Source organism: Narcine bancroftii, chromosome 5, assembly GCF_036971445.1.
Source record: "Narcine bancroftii isolate sNarBan1 chromosome 5, sNarBan1.hap1, whole genome shotgun sequence".
Taxonomy (NCBI): domain Eukaryota; kingdom Metazoa; phylum Chordata; class Chondrichthyes; order Torpediniformes; family Narcinidae; genus Narcine; species Narcine bancroftii.
In genome coordinates this window covers 46375689-46400038 of record NC_091473.1, presented here as the reverse complement: position 1 = coordinate 46400038, position 24350 = coordinate 46375689, and the positions used below count along the sequence as shown (strand labels likewise).

The window sequence follows — 24350 nt, the reverse complement described above, 5'->3', positions numbered from 1 at the left end:
TCATTGGCAATTTAGTGGCATGAAGGCATTAAATGAGAAACAGTCATCTTTAACACTGCTCCTGCGATCTAAGATAACACTTTCATTGAAAATTGGAATTAGCAGAAAGTAAAGGTGCTTTTTCCTCATACACTTCAACCTATTCATGACAATTTTAATAATGCAATAGCTAATTTAGCACACATGTTCCTTTATCTTGTTTGCCAAGCACGGTTCACAGTCAAATGCTTGAACAATCATACACAATTGAGATTCAAGAAATATACACTTTATTGAAAATCTATTATTGTGGTTTTCTGATGGATTTATTTTGTTCAAAGCCCTCCTTCAGAATGTATTGCACATCAGCAACACAGGGGCTGAATAAAAACAAAATAGATGCATCACATTTTAGTCAGAGGATAGATAAATTTAGAAACAAAAACTGAAAATTCTGGGAATACTCATTAGATTAGGTAACTCCTGTGCAAAATGAGGTTTTCCACTGAAGTTAGGAGAGATAAAGACTAGAGGATATGGGTTAAGGGTGAAAGGGGAAAAGCTTAAAGGAAACATTAGGGAGAACTTCTTCACACTTCTGTTCACACATCCCACTAAATTGGCCATTCAGTGTCCCGGAATAGGAATGGGGATTTGGCTTTTCACACGACCACTTCTAACTGGGACACTTGCAAGGAGCCATCCCCGGGCTTAGGACTGTTCTATCTTCTATTGGTGCAATTACCCATTTCACACTAGCCTGATTGCAACGCCGGCATTTGCAGATGCCGGGGATTGAACTTGGGGTAGAGGCAGTCAATCCACGGAGTGAGACAACATCATCTGACACTGATTTTGCTTTCAGACTTGGCACTTTAAAGACCGATTGGCAATTGATTCCTGGGATCACTTGCAAGTTTGAAAGGGATTAGAGAGTGGTGGAAGTGTGGAACAAGCTGCCAGCTGAATTGGTAAATGCAGGCTCAATTTTGACATGCAAGAAAAATTTGGACAAGTACATGGATGGGAGGGTGGAGGCTATGGAGGGATGTGGTCCAAGTGCAGGGAAGTGGGACTTGGAAGGATAATAATGATCTAATAGTTATGGTAATTTTATTAAAAAGCCACCAAATCCTGCAACATCCTCAAACACAAACCTGAATGAACTAGGAATCATCACATTTTGCTTTTTTCATTTGAGTGACTTCTTCTCTGACAAAGATTTTATCATTCATCATGACATGTTCCCTTGTAAAAAGCTGACCTCATCATTCCCCTGTTGTAGAATAGATTTACATGTGGACCAAATAATCTTGGTTTAAAAAAAATCACGAACATCAAATTGTGAACTCCAAAACTCAAGTAATTTTGAACTAGGATTATAATGTAAAAATAGAAGAATGCCTTTTAACCATTTCAATATGCATTATTTTAATTATTTTTGCACTGTGAAATTTACAATGATAAATATTCATTTACTCTTTTGCCACTGGATGTCACAAATTTAAATCCCCCATTGTCAATCGGACAGACGGGTGAAAGAAAAACTGTGATCAACTAACTGAATGTTTACATTACTGTTTCAGTACCTCCGAGAAATATGCACTCATGTCCAAGTTGGCAGCTTAGTCACAGAGATAATTGCGATTTTTCTGAGACCTTTGATGTTATCTATGACTTAAAGAACAATTTGATTTTATACATTTTTAAATGGCCAAGGTTTGCAGGAGTCATTGCATTTCTTATCATTGATACTGCATTTATTGTTGGAATTAAAGAATATGCAACTGCCATCTCACTTCACCTACTTCTGCTTCTAATGAGTAAGGCTTCCTCAGTAAAATTAACTATTTGTAAAAAAATTGAATTACCGGTAGTCTTTCTGTATAAATGTGTTGACAATGGTTTGGATATGTGTACTGTGTCCTGTGACATTCAAGATTTAAGTTTCTTTTATTGTCATGTAATAGTACAGAACATAAGGCAGACAAAGAGTCGCCATTAGCATTACCCAGTGCCCCTTATAGTACGATAGAAAGAGAAGCAAAATAGAGTCACTGAGTGTCCATAGATTTTCCTCCAGTTTTCCCACAGCTAGGCAGACTTCTGTTCAATCCATCGGCAACCCAAGCTCCAGATCCAAGCCACCGACACAATCAGGAAGCCTGCAGCTCCCAAGGCCATTATGGGCACATTACCTTCAGCACTCTCGAATCCCAGCTCCGGTACCTGGTTCCCCTGAGCCAATTTCCAGCAGCCTGCGCAGATCCCCCAACCGCAAAATCACCTGCAGCCTGTCTGGGTCCTCAGTCGCTGAGCCCCTCACTGGTCTGCCACCGTGGCCAGTCTTGTACGGTTGTCTCTCCTGCTTCTTCTCAACGGTGGGGTGGGGGATCTTCTCCCCATTTCTGGTGTTCTGTGTCTGTCTGCTGCTCTCTGGAGTCTGCAGCCTCTCATGGTCGCTGCCAAGCACAGGTGCCACCATCTTGGGCATAGACCATGAGGGTGCAGGATTTTAGTTTTAAAGCACCCTTGGCTCCTCTAACAGGCTGTTTAACACCTGTACAGAGCTGCTGGTATTAGGACGGGGTGGTTGAAGCTTTCAGAGCAGTGCTGTGTATCTGCACTCTGCTCTCTTGGCTCCACAGCGGCATCACAACAACTCTGGCAGCACTGCCATTTTTTTCAGTCTTCCCTCATCAATCTTTAAGCAAATATACCAGGACAGCTCAGATTTAATTTCACATGAATAACAATGATATTCTGCAATACTCAGTAACAGAAGAGAATGTATGGAATAGAAAACTTAATTCTGAAGCATGCAAGTCAGCTTTGCTCAAAACATTTACCAGTGTTTTTTTCCTGGATTTATCACATTATTTTTTGAAAGGGAAAAATGAATCATAGGATTTCACACAAGTTGCATTTCATGTTTTAATAGGACTTTGCCGCAGAATCTAAGATTTCCTCGTCTAACTAAAAATTAATGAATGATGTTGGAGTCATGGATCTCGTACTTCAAAATGAGTCCACCCTCTCACTTCAACAAAGAGATCCCTGGATTGCCTCTAAGAGCTGCTAAAATATTGGTCCACTTGACTCAATGTATTTGCAAACTTTGACTTCCTTGCATATTCATATATAAAAAAACAGCAGGTGAATATTGAGATGGATTTGTAGTAAATCAATTTGAAAACATACGAACTGTAAGCAATCAAAGTAGGTCATCCTACTCACTACGTGATAAAGATTAGTCATTAATTGCTCTTATATGGTCTTATCTATTCAGTTTCATCAGCCTGGTACTGTGCTACCTTATGTTGCTTTCTGTCTTAAGCAATATGGAACATTGTCCAAGAAAATTAAATTATTTCATTCAATGAAAAATGACGTGCAAAGTTGGGAGGTGATGAAATTGCTCTTGGCTCTAAAGCACCACTGAGTCAACAGGTAGTTGATTCAATGGGGAAAAAAAAGCATTGTGTATTATATAACCAGCAGTTAATTTTGTAAAATACCACATTAATTTAACACCTGCAATTTTCTGAAAAGAGCAAGCATATACTTCGAAAATGTTGATTGAAGTGGAGTTGGGGGAGAGGTGTCTGGGTCTGGTGTTGATGGGATGGACTCATTAGGATAAAGGAAAAAAAATTTGATTGTCCTCCTCTCAAGTTTAAAATCAATCTTTCAAGAGAAAGGATACAAGACAAAATTGAAAATGGGGTAAAGGTACTAACATTTACCTAGCAGATGGTCATGTCTGGGTTAAGCATCAACTATTCATAAATATTGTTAACATTGTTTTTAAAAGCATTCATACAGAACAAAAATGAACAAAGGAACGTCGGTATTCTAATCCAATTGAAATATTCCCAAATAATAAAAATATTAACATAGAAATAATCCAACCGATTTGGGTTTAATATTTCAATACAAGTCCCAACTGTAAGCGACCTTCTCCAGATTTCACAAAGACCACTTAGATATTTTAATGACATAGGCTGCCCCAAGTTTAAAGCTGACAGTAAGTAGCTAGATTTCCCAATCTTTGTGAAACAAAGCAGCAAAAGTAAAGCAAGGATAGATTCCAGGAGAAGAAGATCTTGCATCTCAGGAGTAGAAGGCTGGTTTTGACCCAACCTTACCCTGAAAATTCCCTCCCTCACCTATCTTGATTGCAGATTTTAAACAGCAATTTCCTCACCCCACTTTGGGATCAGAGGCCTGTGCTGAAAGGGAGGCCAACATCCAGTCAGAGAATTTATCGGGCAAAAAGATGCACGTTGTGGATTTGAACTCTATAGGGTCCAAGGAAACCTAGACAAGTGTGATTCCAATATCTAAATTGAACTGTCTTCAACTTCAGTAATACAAATGCAGGAGGAGCTGAGCATTTTGTGTGTTGCTCCAGTTTTTCAGCATCTGTAATCTCTTATTTCCCTTTATCATCATCCCAATATTTCCTCTTCAATCCTCTCTGCTGTTATGTGATTGAACTGCAATTGTGTCAACCTCACATACATTTCTGTCAAATATGATGGAAAATCTAAGTTAAAAAACCTGGCAGCAGTTACAAGGAAGATGGCCAAGTTTCAGTTGATATTCTTTTCCTTTAATTAGATTGAGTTTATTGCATTCAAGTTATTCGTACTTTTTATTTCTCCAAATAAAAAAAACAAGTTTGAATAATGTTTTTTTATATGAATTGTAAGGTAAATTTTAATAAGTTTTGTATTTTTTTTTCAATGCTTCCAAACATTGCACCGATTTAAAATCTTTTGCTTCTGGGTGTAGCTGAGCCAGCTGGCAAAGCACTTCTTGGGACAGAACTTGTTATTCACAGTCATCAATCAAAAGCTATCTTGGAAGATAAAATATTGCTTCAGGTTAAGAGCAGATAGCGGAGCAACTCGATACTCACCAAGATGCTCATCTTTACACTCATCCAGGTGCTCATTTTATCCACTGCTTGTTCACAAACTGAAATAAGCTCTCTAGAAAAATCTTCAGATGCAAGCAACAGATTTTAACTTAAAAACATTTATATCAATAAATACATTTTTTCAGATGCTGCTCATAATAGATTGAAAATTACTTGTAATTTTTCATTCCACATTTCCATACAACACAAGAAACCATTCAGCCCATCAAGTCCACATTGGCTCACAGAGTAACCCAATTCCACTAATTTCCCATTCATTTGCAAATTTGAAAATTTCTGCAAACATTTCATCTCCCTGTCCGGATTAGATCTGACAGATGAACAAACCTTGGGCTCACACCCAGAGCTCATGAAATAGCAAAACACATTGTTATTTCACTATTATCAGCCATATTCACACAGAGCTGCAAAGAATTCAGGATTCACTAGAAGGTGGAAGCTTAGCTTAGTTCCTGAAGTGGTCCTTTGGAAGTCACACAAGATTACAAATGCTAAAGGCAATGAAGGTGTTCATCCAAAACATGCTGGGTGCATTTTGTTTTCTGAGCAAGTGTACAAAATAAAAAGATGGATCTAAAGTTTCAGTCACATCTCACAGAAAGTCAGAGTATGGAGAAATTGGTGTAAACAGAAAAAGATGATATTGTCATCCTAGCAATCGATTTCTTAGCACTAATTTTTCCACAATTGATCTCAGTTCAGATCTAGCTGGAAAAACCAGGACAGCATCTTCCAACACCAGGTGTTTTCTGTCCAACACAGATTCATTAGCAACAAACTCTTAATTTTTTTTCAAATTTTATTTTATTAATACATGTATTCAAAATTACAAACATATTTCAAACTTAATCTAGTCAAGAAAAAACATACATGCCTTTTTGCATTTTTCTCCTTTTCCCATCCACTCCCTCCCACAGAAAAACCCCAAAAGAAAAGAAAAAGAGAAAAAAGGGAAAAAAAAGAAAGAGGACTAAACTAATTTAATAATAATGGATATTATAAAACTATATGTTAATCACAACCTAACAATAAGTATATATGTATAAAAATTGCAAAAATTATAATAAATGTAAATTATACCTTTAATATGGAATAAAATATAAAATAAGCATATTGCAGCATAAGATGAGGCCAGGAAGTGATAGATTACCCCAAATTAGCTAATAATCCTAATATGATTAATTATAAAGTAACCACACCAATCTTTTGCATATATGAAAACCAAATTTTCAAAAAAATCTGTACTTGTTCCTTAAATTATATGCAATTCGTTTCCCCAAAGGAAAAAAAACCTTGAATTTCATTATGCCAAAGTACTAGATCTGTTTCCAATTTTCATGAAACTGCTATACATTTTCTAGAAACTGCCAATGCAATCTTTAAAAACTCCTTCTGAGACCAATCCAAATTAGATCCTGGGTAAACCTTTGATATATCTCCTAGTAAGAATAGCATAGGGTTTTGTAGAAGTGGAGTCCCTATTATCTGTGGTAGGAAATCGATCAATTTGGTCCAAAACGAATTCAATTCAGGACATGTCCACGTGGAATGTAAAAACATGTTTTACATCAAAAACATTTATCTGATAAGTTTAATTTCAGTTTATTAAGCTTTTGAGGTGTAATATATAACTGATGCAAAAAATTATATTGAACCATCTAACATTTATTGTACTTATCATACTGTCATGACATATCTGGGCCCAATTTTTATCATTTATAACTACACCCAAATTATCTTCCCACCTCTGCCTGGATTTATGAAAGTCTTTTTTTCTTAGCACCTCTTAGAAATAAAAGATACATAACCGATATAAACTGTTTAAGATTTGGATTAGCTATAACAATTTCAACTTCATCATCTTGTGGTGGTAAATATAGTGAAATCAAATTCTCTCGCAAAGAGGCCTTTAATTGATAATATCCAAATATTGTAGTATTTTGCATTCCGTAAATAGTTTTCAATTGATCAAACATCATTAAACGTTTACCTTGATAACAATCTTCAATAAACTTTAATCCTTTCTTTGACCAGTCAACAAAATTCTTATTGTCCAATGTAAAAGACATCAATCTATTTTGCTAATCCATATCCCTTCATTCTCATTAATCTATATACCTTATGCCAAACTCTTAGCAAATGTATCAATATTGGTGTATCTACTTCCCCAGTCAATAACACTTCATTCCATTTATATAATCCCTCTTCAGGCTTTTGATCACCTATTTTATTCATTTCAGCATTAACCCACCCCACTTTATCCCTCTCCTCAAAAAAGGAGGAAAGAAAACGCAGTTGGACTCCTTTATAATAGTATTGAAAATTAGGAAGTTGTAGACCACCCGATTTTATAAAGAGTATCTAACTGACTGTCAATCCGAACACCTAAATATTTAATACGTCCTTCAGGCCATTTAAATTTTGTATTTTGTTGACACTGAGTATAATCACCAAATCTCAAAGGCATTATTTCACTTTTATCTCAATTCACCTTGTATCCTGACATATTGTTCTAATTGCATCTGTAATTTACATAAATATCTTTCAGGATCAGTCACGTATACAATTACATCATCCGCAAATAAACTTAATTTATGTTCATTAGTACCTGTCATAATGCCTTTAATATTTGGGTTTTTTCTAATTAATTCAGTCAAAGATTCAATTACCAATACAAAAAGGGCAGGTGATAATGGATAACCTTGCCTAGTTGATCTAGTCAATTGAATATAGTCAGACTTAACACCATTTGTCACAACCCTTGCTTTTGGATCTTAAAATAATGTTTTTATCAAAATTATAAATATTTGACCCAATCCAAATTTAGCAAGTGTTTTAAAGAGAAAGTCCCACTCACCTCTATCAAAAGCATTCTCTGCATCTAACGCTACAGCAACACTGGTGGTACCTTTCTTTTGAACTAGATGAATTAAGCTAAGCAACTGGGTCACATTATCTGTTGATTTTCTATTTTTATAAATCCCGTTTGATCTTTATCAATCAATTTTGGCAAAATGTTTTCCAACCTACTGGCCAACAATTTAGCTAATATTTTATAATCTACATTTGATAAAGATATTGCTCTATAAGATGATGGATCTTTACCTTTTTTAAAGAATAACCATTATAATAGCTGTTTTGAAGGAATCAGGTAAATTTCCTGTCTGATCCAATTGTAACAAAACTTTCATGAATTCTGGAATCAAAACATCTTTAAATTCCTTGTAAAATTCAGACGCAAACTTGTCTTCATCTGGAGATTTATTATTTTGTAATGAGGATATAACTTCACAACTTCAGCTACCAAAAAAGTACCTAAAATTTTCTGCTCCTCCCTGTTTAATTTTGGTAAACTAACCTGATCTAAAAATTGTTAAATTTTACGATCTTCTATTACCAACTGTGATTTCATATAAAATTGATAAAATGAATTATTTACATCTTGTGGTTTGTATGAATCACAATCTTTTTTCATTCAGGTAGAAGTAATAACTCTAGATTCCTGTTCTGTTTTCAGTTGCCATGTCAAAACTATGTGCCCATTCTCCCAATTCATAATTCGGTCGAGTGAGGCAGGCGGAGGCCCCGATCCGGGCAGAGAGTGGGAGGCGGCGGCCCCAGTCCGGGCACAGGGAGAGCAGCGGCGGCCCTGGCCCCAATCCGGGCAGGAGCAAGGGGGAGGCGGCGGCCCCGGCCTCGGTCGAATGAGGCAGGCGGAGGCCCCAGTCTGGGCAGAGAGTTGGAGGCGGCGGCCCCAGTCAGGGCACAGGGAGAGCGGCCCCGGTCCGGGCAGTATGGACCAAACTAAGAGGGGAGGCAGACCCCTCCAGCCCGGGTAAGAAACCTGCATAGGAGAAGGCCACTCAGATATAAAACCTACGACCCAAGGACCTCGCTGCCACGTCCCAGTTTGCTTGGCCACGGCACACGTACCATGGGTGTAAAGGGTGGGGCCAGTACTGCGCGCACTGCACTCCACCTAAAAGCTCCTTTGCGCAGGCCCGAGGACAGGTCCACGTCCTCCCCCTCCACGTCCTCCCCCTCCAAAGATGCTCACAAACTCAAGCTAGCATGCTGGAACATCAGAACCATGCTAGACAAGGCTGACAGCCGCTGACCTGAACATCGGTCTGCCCTCATTGCACATGAACTCCTCAGACTTGACATCAACATAGCCGCTCTCAGCCTCCAAGAACGCGGCGTGGGCTACACACTCTACTGGTCTGGCAAGCCTTCGGATGAACGACGCCTATCTGGTGTAGGCTTCATGGTCAAGAACTTCATTGCCTCCAAACTCGAAAACATTCCGACAGGCCACTCGGACCGAATCATGTCCATGCGACTCCCCCTTCAAAACAAGCGTTGCATCACCCTCATCAGTGTCTATGCTCCAACCCTCCAGGTGGAACCAGCAGAAAAGGACAAGTTCTACACTGACCTGCGCAACCTCATCCAACGCACCCCTACAGCCGACAAGGTTGTCATCCTTGGCGACTTCAATGCTCGCGTCGGCAAAGACTCAGAAACCTGACCAGGAATCCTGGGCAAGCATGGCGTCGGCAAGTGCAACGACAATGGGCGCCTCCTGTTGGAGCTCTGCACAGAACAGCGGCTTGTCATTACAAACACCCTTTTTCAGCAGAGGGACAGCCTTAAGACTACCTGGATGCATCCCCGATCCAAACACTGGCACCTCCTGGACTACATCCTGGTGCGAGAAAGTGACAAACGAGATGTGCTCCACACCAGGGTCATGCCCAGCGCGGAATGCCACACTGACCACCGGCTGGTTCGCTGCAAGCTCAACCTTCACTTCAAGCCAAAGCCCAGGAACAGTAAAGCCCCCAGAAAGAGGTTCAATGTTGGAAACCTGCAGTCAGACGAAGCGAGAGGAAACTTCCAGGCAAACCTCAAAGCAAAGCTCGACGATGCAATCCGCCTCACGGACCTGTCCCCTGAAACCCTCTGGGATCAGTTGAAGACTACCATACTGCAATCCACTGAAGAGGTACTGGGCTTCTCCTCCAGGAAAAACAAGGACTGGTTCGACGAAAACGGCCAGGAAATCCAGGAGCTGCTGGCAAAGAAGCGAGCTGCCCACCAGGCTCACCTTACAAAGCCGTCCTGTCCACAGAAGAAACAAGCCTTCCGTCGCGCATGTAGCCATCTTCAGCGCAAACTCCGGGAGATCCAAAATGAGTGGTGGACTAGCCTCGCCAAGCGAACCCAGCTCAGCGCTGACATTGGCGACTTCAGGGGTTTCTACGAGACTCTAAAGGCTGTGTACGGCCCTTCACCCCAAGTCCAAAGCCCGCTGCGCAGCTCAGACGGCAAAGTTCTCCTCAGCGACAAGATCTCCATCCTCAACCGATGGTCAGAACAATTCCAATCTCTTTTCAGTGCCAACCGCTCAGTCCAAGATTCCGCCCTGCTCCAGCTCCCTCAACAGCCCCTAAGGCTAGAGCTGGATGTGGTCCTCACCCAGGATGAGACATATAAGGCAATCGAACAACTGAAAAGTGGCAAAGCAGCAGGTATGGATGGAATCCCCCCAGAGGTCTGGAAGGCTGGCGGCAAAACTCTGCATGTCAAACTGCATGAGTTTTTCAAGCTTTGTTGGGACCAAGGAAAACTGCCACCATCATCACCCTGTACAAAAACAAAGGCGAGAAATCAGACTGCTCAAACTACAGGGGAATCATGCTGCTCTCCATTGCAGGCAAAATCTTCGCTAGGATTCTCCTAAATAGAATAATACCTAGTGTCGCCGAAAATATTCTCCCAGAATCACAGTGCGGCTTTCGCGCAAACAGAGGAAATATTAACATGGTCTTTGCCCTCAGACAGCTCCAAGAAAATTGCAGAGAACAAAACAAAGGACTCTACATCACCTTTGTTGACCTCACCAAAGCCTTCGACACCGTGAGCAGGAAAGGGCTTTGGCAAATACTAGAGCACATCGGATGCCCCCCAAAGTTCCTCAACATGTTTATCCAACTGCTCGAAAACCAACAAGGTCGGGTCAGATACAGCAATGAGCTATCTGAACCCTTCTCCATTAACAATGGCGTGAAGCAAGGCTGTGTTCTCGCACCAACCCTCTTTTCAATCTTCTTCAGCATGATGCTGAACCAAGCCATGAAAGACCCCAACAATGAAGACGCTGTTTACATCCGGTACCGCACGGATGGCAGTCTCTTCAATCTGAGGCGCCTGCAAGCTCACACCAAGACACAAGAGCAACTTGTCCGTGAACTACTCTTTGCAGACGATGCCTCTTTAGTTGCCCATTCAGAGCCAGTTCTTCAGCGCTTGACGTCCTGTTTTGCGGAAACTGCCAAAATGTTTGGCCTGGAAGTCAGCCTGAAGAAAACTGAGGTCCTCCATCAGCCAGCTCCCCACCATGACTACCAGCCCCCCCACATCTCCATCGGGCACACAAAACTCAAAACGGTCAACCAGTTTACCTATCTCGGCTGCACCATTTCATCAGATGCAAGGATCGACAATGAGATAGACAACAGACTCGCCAAGGCAAATAGCGCCTTTGGAAGACTACACAAAAGAGTCTGGAAAAACAACCAACTGAAAATCCTCACAAAGATAAGCGTATACAGAGCCGTTGTCATACCCACACTCCTGTTCGGCTCCGAATCATGGATCCTCTACCGGCATCACCTACGGATCCTAGAACGCTTCCACCAGCGTTGTCTCCGCTCCATCCTCAACATTCATTGGAGCGCTTTCATCCCTAACGTCGAAGTACTCGAGATGGCAGAGGTCGACAGCATCGAGTCCATGCTGCTGAAGATCCAGCTGTGCTGGGTGGGTCACGTCTCCAGAATGGAGGACCATCGCCTTCCCAAGATCGTGTTATATGGCGAGCTCTCCACTGGCCACCGTGACAGAGGTGCACCAAAGAAAAGGTACAAGGACTGCCTAAAGAAATCTCTTGGTGCCTGCCACATTGACCACCGCCAGTGGGCTGATATCGCCTCAAACCGTGCATCTTGGCACCTCACAGTTTGGCAGGCAGCAACCTCCTTTGAAGAAGACCGCAGAGCCCACCTCACTGACAAAAGGCAAAGGAGGAAAAACCCAACACCCAACCCCAACCAACCAATTTTCCCCTGCAACCGCTGCAACTGTGTCTGCCTGTCCCGCATCGGACTTGTCAGCCACAAACGAGCCTGCAGCTGACGTGGACATTAACCCCCTCCATAAATCTTCGTCCGCGAAGCCAAGCCAAAGAAGAAGAATATATCTGTATTATACTGTAATTTTAAAAAATTCAACAAAATTGTTTTTCTATCTTCTGATGGTCGTCTTTGAAGCTCTCTCTAAGGTCAATATTTCTCTCTCTAAAGTATTAACTTGAGCCATATATTCCTTTTTGATCTTAGAAGAAAAGCTTATTATTTGACCATGAATAAAAGCTTTCATAGCTTCCCAAAGAACAAATTTATTATCCATTGCGTCTTCATTAGTAGCCAGGAATTGTTTTATCTGATCTCTAATAAATTGACAAAAATCTTTCCTTTTCAATAACATACTATTACATCTCCATCTAAAAATCTCATCTCGCTTATCCTCTATACCCAATACTAAATACAATAGGGAATAATCAAGTTTTGCTGATATTAAGAACATATCAATTCTAGAATATGAATCATGATGACTAGAATAAAATAAATAGTCCTTCTCTTCTCCAAATATCAACTAAATTAATTTCTTGCATTAGAGATAATATTCATTCAGGCTGCCTTTGATTTCACTACAGTTCTTGCCAATCTATTAAAGGGTCCAGACAAAAATTAAAATCCCCACCCACCAAAATATTACTACTTGCTTCCCCCAGTGTAGTAAAGTGTCCTGTATAAATTTACAATCATCCAAATTTGGCGGATAAATATTCATCGGTGTCCATTGTTCAGAGAAAATCTGGCAATTAGTTAAAGCAAATCTACCAAATGGGTTAAATGTCTTATTATGTATCGCAATAGGATTTATTAAAATTGCAATTCATTAAAATTGCAACCTACCCAACTTACTCAATGTGATGTTCCTTTTTGGTTCAATACATTTCTTGCAAAAAAGCAATATCTACTCTCAGTTTCTTTTTCTTTTAATAGAGATCTGAAGCCCCTTCACATTAAAACTAATAAATTTTAATTCACTCCCATTATATCACTTTAAATATTCCCTCATATGTTCAAGGTTACAATTATGTCTAGTCAGTCTCCAGATCCTTATCAATTCCATAAACATAAAACCATCCTTCATTCCAGTTATAAGATTATTACTTGATTGAACAGAAAGAAAAAGAGAATCCCCTCCTCGATCACTGTCACACAATCCCTCGGTAATGCTACCCCCCTTCCATTATTCAGGTTGCAATTAGTTTTGCAATAGCGTCCGCAACTCAGTAGAAGCCAGTCACCGTATCTCCAGCTCCTCCGAGGACATTAAACTCATCTACAACTCAGTAACAAACACCAAATATTTAATTTCCCAAGTTATGTTCATCACTCTTCAAGGGTCCACTTTACCAACTCCATCTTGGCGCAAGTCTGCAGTTTTTCAACAAAGTCTTGGGCATGTTCTGGATCCATAAAAGATCAACGCTGTCCAGCTTGAACAAACACCTTCAGAGTGGCAGGGTAATGCAAGATAAAAGTATACCCCTTCTTCCACAAAATATTTTTTACCGGGTTAAAACTCTTGTGTCTCTTCAACAATTCAAGATCTTATTCCCTTCTATTTCTAGTGGTGCTTTTCTCTCTTTGGCTTGTTTAGCTGCCAATTCCAAAATTTTCTCCCTTACTTGATATCGAAGAAATTTTTATCAAAATAGGTCTTGATCTTTGATCCAGCAAAGGTTTAGGTCTAAGGGCTCTATTAGCTCGTTCAATCTCGATACCATCTTTAAAGTGCTCCTGCCTAAAAGTTTGGGGTATCTATCCCTGCATAAATTGGATCATGTTATCTCCCTCCTTCCCTTCTTTTAAGCCAATAATCTTAACATTGTTTCTCCGGCTAAAATTCTCCAAAGAGGCCACTTTTTCAGATAGTTGTTCATTTTTATTCTTCATACGCTCAAATCCTTCATACAGTGTGTCCATTTTTCCTTGAAGAAACCGATTTTCCAACTCAAGACTTTAACCCTTTCTTCTACTTCATTATTTTTTACTTGCATTTCTTTAATCAGATCATAGACTTTATTAACTTTAGCATCCATTTTATTTTCAGATCTTCTAATATCACTTCTAACCAGCCTTAATTCATCCATAATAATAGTCAAGGGGTCTTTAGTAGAAGTAGCAGCCTTAATTTTCTGCCTTACCCACTCCTCCTCTTCTAATAGTTCTTCCAGGTTCAAGTCTCTTTCCTCCACCTCCTCTCTAATAGCTCCTTTTTTCTGCCTCTTCCTGTTGTTCTTCTTCTTCCAGTCTCTCTTCATTCTCAGCCAGCTGTTCCTCTTCTGCCATCCTCCACAATGGTCTGGGGTCCTGGCCAACAGGCTTTGTGAGCCATTCTGTTGCTGACGATCGCGCATGTGTGATCGCGTTGCTCCCTCCCCGACTCTTCCGGATGCCCGTGTTGTTGCAGGGATACCTTGGCTTGTTGGGAGGCTCTCCTCGAATGGAGAGCTGACACTACTCCACGTCCCAGCTTCGTCAATAAGGTTCTTCTAGTAGTTCTATCTTTCTTCCAATTCTTTGTCCTTCTTGGAAGGCATTTTTATGTTCTCTCCAGTAGTTCACCTTCATTGCAGATGAATTTTCAAACGTGTCTCTTCACTTTTTCTTTTTATAACTTTTGCCCGGTGGAGCCAGATTTTTTTGTTCTGGCTCTATGTCGTCACATGACATGCACAAATTCTTAATTATTACTGTTTATTATTGCTTGGAATTTTTTTAAATTTAAAAAACTGTACAGCAAAGAACTTTCTGCTTCTATTGCATAAAGGCCACATACTCAAAGATATCATCATGTATTCGGTACACCTTGATACACAATTTAAATTTAGTTGTTAATTGCACAATTTTGAAAGTAGATTGCTTTGCACATCTCCAAGATCTGGAATGTAAAATCTGAATGCAGAATTGGAGGATGAGAAGTTTAAAAGATGGCAAAGAACAATAACTTGTCTTTAAGCATTGTAAAAAAGATGAAGACATAATAAAGTAAATTGGTATGTGTAGCTTAGATAACCCAAATTTACCACAGGCATCATCAACTCATGATAGCCTTTTCTCTGTAAAAGTGGAGTGCAATATATCCAAGTTTTTGAATTTACAAAGCTGGATGGGAAAATGAGGTCACATAGACATAATGACAGATTAAGTATGAAGATTAAGCACAATGTAAGAAGATACAAGGTTTTACATTTGGCAAGAAAAATAGTGTTTCACGCTTCCTGATTGTCAGCAGGAAGAGGAAGGGCACAATAATCTTGTTCAGAATCCCTCCAGTTTGAATGAGGATTATAAGTAGAAAATCATAGCCAGACCTTTACCAACCAACTTCAGTAAAATTTTTAAAAAAATGTATAATGGATCATGAAAACTGATTCCTTGTCTCAGTGCATGCTGAGGAAGGCAAGGGAGAAAGATAGCGGGGACCTTAACAGAGATCGTTGCATCCTCTTTATCGACAGGTGACGGCCTGGAAGAGCCAAAGTTGTTCCCTAGTTTAAGGAGGAAACAGGTAACATCCAAGAAATTATAGGCTGTGGAGTTCTATATCAATGGTAGGGAAATTAATGAAGATTGTAAGGGACAGGGCTTTCTCTGGACAAGTGTGAGCTGAGACATTTTCAGAGGTCAAACACAAGAGGAATATATACAGTAAATTGCAGGGCCCTGAGGAGTACTGATACACAGAGGGATCTTAGGATGCAAATCCATAGCAAAAAAGGCATATGGAATGCTTGCCTTCATCACTTGAGGCACAGAATGTAAAAGTTGGCAAATCATGACGAACCTATTTAAAATGTTGGTTAGGCCAGGTTTGGAAAATTGTATGAAACTTACTGAATTTCTCCAGCACTTTTGTGTATTAAATTGGAGAACTGTACGCAGTTCTTGTCTCTAGACTACAGGAAGAATGTGAAAGTTTTGGAAAGAGTTGAGAAGATGTGGCCTGGATTGAAGTGTATTTGAGGTCAGTGAGGGTTGACAAGAACATAAGTTATTTGGTGCTGGGGGTCTTAATTGTAGAAGGCAAATGATAGAAACTGGGCAAGAAAATGTGAGAGACCTGGCAGAGGTATTTGTATTATCGTTATCCACAGGTGAGGTGCCAGAAAACTGGAGGGTAGCTTATGTTGTGTCTTTATTTAAGATGGTTGGAAGGAAAACCCTGGGAACCTTACATCAGCAGTGGGAAAGTAATTAGAGGAGATTCTGAGAAACAGGATATACATGTATTTTGAAAATCAAGGACTGATAAAAAACAGTAAGCCTACCATTGTTCATGGTAAAGCAGGCCTCATGAATTTGACTGGGTTTTTTTTTAAAAGGTGACCAAGTAATCTGGAGGTCAGGGCAATAAACACTGTCTGCATGGACTTCAGAATAAGAATCAGAATTTACTGTCATGCTTTGCAGCAACATCATAGAGCAAACATTCATATTATAACCATCTTCCAACATGACTATAAAATGTAAAAATCATAGTGAACAAAAAAGTAAGGCACTGATTATTCAGAAAGCTGCCCTTGTGCCATTGAGTGCTTGTCTTTAGGCTCATGTACTTTTTCTTCGAGTGAAGAGGGCATGGCCTGGATGGTGGGGGTCTTGGAGGATAGAGGTTGCCTTCTGTCAGGACTTTGACAAATCTGCACACAATAGACTGGTTTGAAAGGTTACATGGGATCTAGTATGAACCCATCGGTAATGAATTACAAACTAAAGTTCTCTCTGAAGTGAACATCCAATTGTGACAAAACCTAATCTTGTCGCTCAATGCTTAAATATTCAGAACATAAAAGGACAGATGAAGAGGAAAAACATTCTTCAGAAACAAAGACAGTCTTTTAAAAAAAGTTTTCAATTTTAAATTCTGGTGGTAGTGTACATGAATATTTTATAGCATTAGGATCTAAGTGTTAATTAGAAGGCCTGTACCAGTGCAGGACTAAAATTCCTTACCGTTCAATTACATAGAAATTGTCTCCATCATCATCTTGGTCAATGACATGCTCTGAAGGTTCAACTTTCCTCTCAAACATTGCATCAAGGATTTCATATATCTGTTCCTGTTAAAATAATGCCACGTCATCAATTGGTGTAAATATATATATTTTAAATATTTATACTTCCTTCCTCACATTTCTGAAGTACCCCAATTTTTTCTCATCTCTTATGAAGCATAATAAACCAGAATGGACTTATTTCAGAAACCAAAGAAAATTTAAGATTTGCATCCATAGTAATTCAGGAGCTAATCAAAGGTAAAATTTAAACGAAATGGATCAGGATTTTAATTCTGCTAACAGATGTGGTGATGATGAAACATTTGGACTGTAATAAAATTATATCTGGTTCACTTAGATCCTCAAAGGAAACTCCATTCTTACCCATTGTGAGAACAGTAAAACTCAGAGCACTCTCCGGGACTCCAGTGATGTGTGATGTGCTCCATACTGCTGGGTATTACTCTTCAGACACCAACTATATTTAATTCATCTCTTTTATAAAGATTTCCATAGGAATATAATAAATTCTCTAAAGCAACAGTTGAATGAAAGGGAGCACTAGAACCAAAACCCAGTGAGTTTAAAAGGAGCATGGAACAATATCCCATTTTTAAAGGGGGTTTAAGAATAGACTTCCAGTTTATTTTTCCTCTAAGGAGTGCAGAAACAGGGACCTCATGATGTAAAAAGGGGCACAGGAATGGGAATCCCGTGAGCTTAAGGGCACAGGAACAGGCTTCCCGAGAGCTTGCAGGGAACCCAGGAACAGGGTCTCTGTGATTTTAAAGGAACAGGGAGCAATAAACAGTAAACTGGGTATCTGGGAGCTGAAAGGGAGAATGTGAATGGGGCTCTAGTGAGGCAAATGCTGGACCATCAAGTTTTGCAAATATCAGGATGACAGTTTATTGGACTTTCACTGCAGTTGGGGTATGGAACGTATTGCCAGAGGAAAGGTGAAGTTAGATTTAATCTAGTTGGATGGCTCTTAAACAGTCAGTGGTCACCTCTCACACAATAAAGGGATCGGAGTAGGGATGCTATAGTGAAGTTGTACAAGAATTGGCAAGTACAAATTTGGAGTATTGTGCAAAGTTTTGGTCACTTAATTACAGAAAATATATAATTTTTTTATTGTAAGAATGCTGAGAAGATTTATAAGGGGTTGTTGGGACTTCAGCAACTGAGTTATAAGGGAAGGTTAAACAGGTAAGCACTTTATTACCTGGAATGTAGAAGAATGAGGGAAGATTTGAGAGATATACAAAATTATGAGGGGGATAGATAGTGTAGGCTTTTTCCACTGAGGTTAGGTGAGAAGCAAACCAGAAGACATGGGTTAAAAGTGAAAGGGGAGAAGTTTAAAGGGAACATTCTTCGCAAAGAGAGTGGTGGGAATATGGATCAAGCTGCCAGCTGAAGTGCATGCTCCATTTTTACATTAAAATTTGGATGGGGACATGAATGGGAAGGGTATGGAGGACTATAGTTTGGGTGCAGGTCAGTGGGACTTTGCAGAATAATAGTTTGCTCCAGATTACTGGGGTCAAAGGGCTGTTTCTGTATTGTCATGTCCTCTGGATAACTATTCTACAATTCACACCCGCAGAGTCTGAGTAATCAGTCAACTTTCACTTGTCTTCCCATGCATTACAGTTGAAGAGCAATCAGATTGAGTAACAATTAAGATTCTGCCAGCAAAATACAAACATTAAAAAATGGTATTAAAAGTTGTCTTGAGTATAACCCAAATTTGAAAAAGCATTCAAATCATGGGAACCCAATCCATGGAGTCCACACTCTGTTTTACAAATCCTCTCAATCACTTTCCCAAGCTTTCCCAGATAGTCCTGTAATTTTTAAAAAATCCAAATCTTCAAAGATTCATATAAATCCTCAAAAATCACCTTTCCCACCAGGCAGAATCGTCACATTGTTATTAAACAATGAGAACACATATTTAGACTTTAATTCAATTATAATATTTATAGTCATGAACATAGTTGAATTGGCTGAGTAACTTCATACCACACTTTGCTGATCAGTTTAAAATTAAGAAGTGGCGACTAGAAATGAAGAACTAAATCAAAAGCAAGGAAAAGAGAGAGTTCTGGTAAGATACGCCACAAAGGAATAGGCTATCATTTCGATAAGAAATTAAATTTTTAAAAAAGGGAGCAGGGAAATTATCTCTACTCCTGGACCACATTCATTCCTAAACCACAATTACCAAAAGCAGATGATTTAACACATTTGTATTTGTTGGGGATTTGCCATGAGCAAATTGGTTACCATATTCCCAAACCGACAACCTTATGAGACATTTTTAGATATTCGAAACAGAAGCAAAAGGTATAAAATCAAAGCCACAAATTCTAAATCACCATAGAGTTTTTAAAAATGTGAAGATGAATCAAAAGACTTTTTGTCACTTGCTTCCCCCAGTGGCTCATTTTAACGTCTCAAGTAAAAATAAAATGAAAATATCGCAATTCCATAAAATTTACAATAACATAGTGGCATTTATAGAAATCCTTTAAGCACTGAGTTTTCAGTTCAACATCAGCCTGACCCAAAACAAGACTTGGATTCAATTGGACAAGCAAATTATTACAGTAGGTTATATTTTCAGGAGAAGGTGAACAACAGTTTCTTGCCCAATTACACTCGGTTTCTGATTTCACACAGAAGTTTTGTTTTTTTTTCTAACATGGAAACAAGGTTTAAATTGAATTGCGAAAGCTCAATTTGCAAAAGTTTAACATCTTAAATTGTTTATATTCTATTTTGAAAAGTCGACTAAAGGATTAGAATACAAAATTCATTTTTAAAAATGACTTTGGCATGCAGAAACAACAGCCCAATTTCAACATGCAAATGTGACACACGCATTTACATTAAAATGTGCAGATTTTCTGATCATAAATTTAATGCATTTTACACTGTAAAGATGGCACATTTGTGCATACTTTATGCTTAAAATGTTTTAAAAATGCATTCTTTGCATTTCAGCCAATCAATTTCAGTTGATTTCAGTCAATAAATGCTTTCTGCCTGTGGCAAATGTCAAGTGACATTAACACCAAGATGAAGACAACAGGATTATCATGAACTTGGGACACAGTCAGCAAAATCATCATGTCAATTAATCTACCAATGAACATACCAAAATACTTGAGATTATTTGTATGATCCAACAGAAGCCTTTACTGGACAATATTACAGATGAATACTGCAATATCAGCTTAATTTATACCCAGAAGAAAGCAGCTGTACTTCTCAGGTGGGCTCAGCCATTGCTGTGGGTATTTAAAGAGGAAGCAGAAACATTGTGGCCAGTTTGGTAAATTGAGGGCTATGGGAAAATGACACAGAAGAGGAGATGAGGCCTGGTCATGATCATAATCAACCATGATCATATTAATAAGGCATGCTTGAGGGGCATAGTGACTTACCCTTGCTTCTTCTTTCTCAAATTCACTCGTAGGTTTCCAGCAAGTAGAAAATGCCTCTGAGCCAATGCAAAATTAACAACTACCTCTAATGTGCTAGTACCTGCATTACCTTTTGTCAATTTAGTGTTTCAAGGCCGAGACTTCAAGTTCAACACCAAGTTGATGGTCTACATAGCAGAAGATACAGTAAAAACACAAATGTGAGAGGAACTCAGCAGGACTCTCAGCAGCCATCGAGGGTGTGCAACTGATATTTCGGGATTAAGTCTTCAAGGAATGAGTAAAAAGCAAGCAGACGTTTGAATTAAAAAAGAGGATGGGGAGAAGTACAGTCCGACAGACAAAAGGAGTTAATTGGATATGGAGGAGGCCTAGAGAAAAGAAAGGTGAGCAATGATGGGGGATGGGAGGAGGGGGGGGTTGGGTCTGTGAATGTAGAACTTAAGAAAACGAGACAGAGGGAAAAGAGAAGAGTGACAGACAGAGCTAGAAGAGAGGAGACAGAGGGAAAGATGGTGGGGTGGGGGGTGGGTGGGGGATGGTGCATGGTAGACTAACAGAAACCAGAGAATTCAATGTGAATGCCAAGCAGTTGGAGGGTGCCCAGGCCAAATATGAGGTGTAATTGCTGTAATTTGCTTATGGTCTTAGGCTGGCAGTGGAAGCAGACTGGACAGACATGTCACCAAAGGAATAGAGCAGGGTATTGAAGTGGGTGGCCACTGATAGATCCCTGCTATTGCGGCAGCAGAGCCGAGGAGCTCAACAAAGGGATTTCCCAGTCTGCATTCAAGCTCCCCGATGTAGAGGAGATCACAATAGGAGCACTGGATGCAGTAGATAACTCCTGAAGTTTGGCCTCACTTGGGAGGACTGCTTTGGGCCCCAAATGATGATGAGAAAGGAGGCAATCCACAGAAGAAACCTCAAAGCATGCAAGAACCAAACCTACAAATTTCTGCAAATCTAACAGGAATACGTGAACCAATATTCATGTCCTCTCCTTGCCCAACATCAGAGCTCTCATCAACACAACCAATTCCAATGGACAGATGACATTTTCCACTTAACTCAGTCAGACCAGACTCCAGAAACAAACACATTAACTTGGTTTTCTTGAGCCTTATTGCTGACAGTTCAATGGACGTCATGGTTGGCGTAGTGGTTAGCGCAACACCTTTACAGTGCCACCAATCAAGACCGGGGTTCGAACCCCGCGCTGTTTTTATGTTCTCCCCATGTCTGTGTGGGTTTTCACCAGGGACTCCGGATTCTTCTCACCATTCGAAACCTAATGGGGGTGTATGTTAATTCTACTTCAGTAATTAATATAATATTGTTACGGGCTTTGGGGTGCAATTGCATTATTAAGTGATAGAATATAGGCTGGTGCTGAGGTTATCTATGAATTGTCTTCAATAATTAAATAACAAGCCATTTTCCCAATTTTATTCTTGAAAGTATTCATGTCTGTTTAAACTTTTGCCAATCCTTCAATCTAACCTTCTGGACATTAACTGCAAAATCAGAATTTATTGTCATGAACAAGTCATGAAATTCGGTGTTTTGCTGCAGCATCAGAGTGGAAACATTCATATTATAACCATCTTACAACTTTACTATATAAAAAAAATAACAATAACAGTGCACGAAAAGTAAGGCAGAGTTATTCATTATTCAGGAATCTGATGCCAGAGGGGAAGAAACTATCCTTGTGCCGCTGAGTGCTCGTCTTTAGCCTGATGGTAACAGAGTGAAGAGGGCATGGCCTGGGTGGTAGGGGTCTTTGAGGATAGAGGCTGTTTTTTTAAGACACCATCTCATGTAGATGTCCTCAATGGAGTGAAGTCTGGTAACTGTGATGTCGCAGGTTGGGATAACAACCCTCTGAAGTTTATTCTTGTCCTGAGAGTTGGCACCTCCATACCACACAGTGATACAAGGGATAACAACCTTCTGAAGTTTATTCTTCTCCTGAGAGGTGGCGCCTCCATACCACGCAGTGATACAACCAGCCAGAATGATCTCCACGGTAAACGGTAGAAGTTTATGAAAGTCTTTGGCGACATACCGAATCTCCTCAGACACCTCACAAAGTATAACTGCTGGCAAGTCTTTTTTGTGATTGCATCATTGTGGAGACTCCAGGACAGATCCTCAGAGATGATGACACCCAGAAATTTGAAGTTCTCGACCCTCTCCACTACTGAGCCCTCGATGAGGATTGGGTCATGTTCCCCTGACTTCCTCCTGAAATCCACAATCAGCTCCTTGGTTTTGCTGATGTTGAGTGCAAGGTTGTTTGTCATTACACCATTCAATGAGCTGATCGATCTCCCTCCTGTACACTTCCACATTGCCGTTTGTGATTCTGCCGACAACTATGGTGTCATTGTAAACTTATAGATGGCATTGGAATTTTGCTTGGCCTCACAGTCGTGGGTGTAATAACAAGTAAAGCAGTGGGCTCAGCACATATTCTTGAGGTTCACCTGTATTGATGATCACTGAGGAGATATTTGTGATACCTCCAGATATCACAAATCTACTGTACTGGTGGGCAATCAGTGATCTTTTATCGAAAGCACACCCCACTGTCCAGCAACCAGCCAATCAGGTCCATGCACGCTTATAATCCTATGCATGCATTGTCATTGGCTGGCCCCAGTGACTGGCCATTGCTCAGCAGAGCAGGATATTCATGCAATGTCATTGGCCTCTGTTCAGCAGAGTGGGATATATTTAAGCCTGAGTGCACCATCGCTCTCTCTTTTCCTCCACGTGGCGATGTTCCTGCTCCCTGCTCAGATCGTGGTTGCTACAGTAGACACCATCCCTGAGGACCGCAGATAACAGGGAACTGACCTTCCTAAAGCTAGCCAGGGTATCCTGGTACACAGAGCCACAGTCTTCCATATCCCCTGGGGGAGGGGAGGCTGTGAAATCCTCATGAATAGCTCTGACGCAAGGCCACATTTTACCTTGGAGTCTAACGCTCAATGAATCCTCCCCTCTTGCCTTCCACTGCACTGAGCCCCTTCTTTCCCCGACGGATCCCACGATTGGGTGCAAGTCAGCATGAGTGCGTGAGTGCTTGTGTGAGTGTCTGAGCCGTTGCACTGTTTCATTGTTTAACCGTTTATCTAATAACGATCATTTGTAATTGTGAATCGAGTCTTGGAGCTTGCTTTCTGCTGCACTCGAGGAACCCTTCAACACAATACATCTATAAAAACTTTTGCTACAAAATCTATAATAAAGATTGTATCATGTTTGTTCTAATTACTTTTTTTATTTTTCTCTTTCAGAATTATTTCATTATTTTTACAGAATGTTACATGATCCACAGTTCACTGGTCATTGCAGAAATGAAACAGAAATGTGAATCCAATTTCAGAAGACCTTTATAATAATTAACACAAATGAAGAAAATGTTCTTGAGAAAATGAAACCTTAAAACAAGGAAGAAAGAACAATTTGTTAAACAATGGAAGGGAGAAAGAAAGAAAATAAGAAACTCGACACGAGTTAGTCTGCTGGAAAAAAAGTTGGATTCTCTGATTCTTTTTTTTTTCTTTGGCTTGGCTTCGCGGATGAAGATTTATGGAGGGGGTAAAAGTCCACGTCAGCTGCAGGCTCGTTTGTGGCTGACAAGTCCGATGCGGGACAGGCAGACACGGTTGCAGCGGCTGCAGGGGAAAATTGGTTGGTTGGGGTTGGGTGTTGGGTTTTTCCTCCTTTGCCTTTTGTCAGTGAGGTGGGCTCTGCG

The 24350-nt window shown here is 40.1% G+C and overlaps 1 protein-coding gene across 1 annotated transcript in view; it reads right to left on the bottom strand.

Annotated features, from left to right (window-relative positions):
* The window catches only part of prkar2aa (protein kinase, cAMP-dependent, regulatory, type II, alpha A), a 344304-nt gene that overhangs the window by 27252 nt on the left and 292702 nt on the right, over positions 1 to 24350 (bottom strand). The window contains exon 11 of the mRNA XM_069937325.1: positions 17080 to 17186. Coding sequence (XP_069793426.1) covers positions 17080 to 17186 — 107 coding nt within the window. The remainder of the gene's footprint in view (positions 1 to 17079; positions 17187 to 24350) is intronic.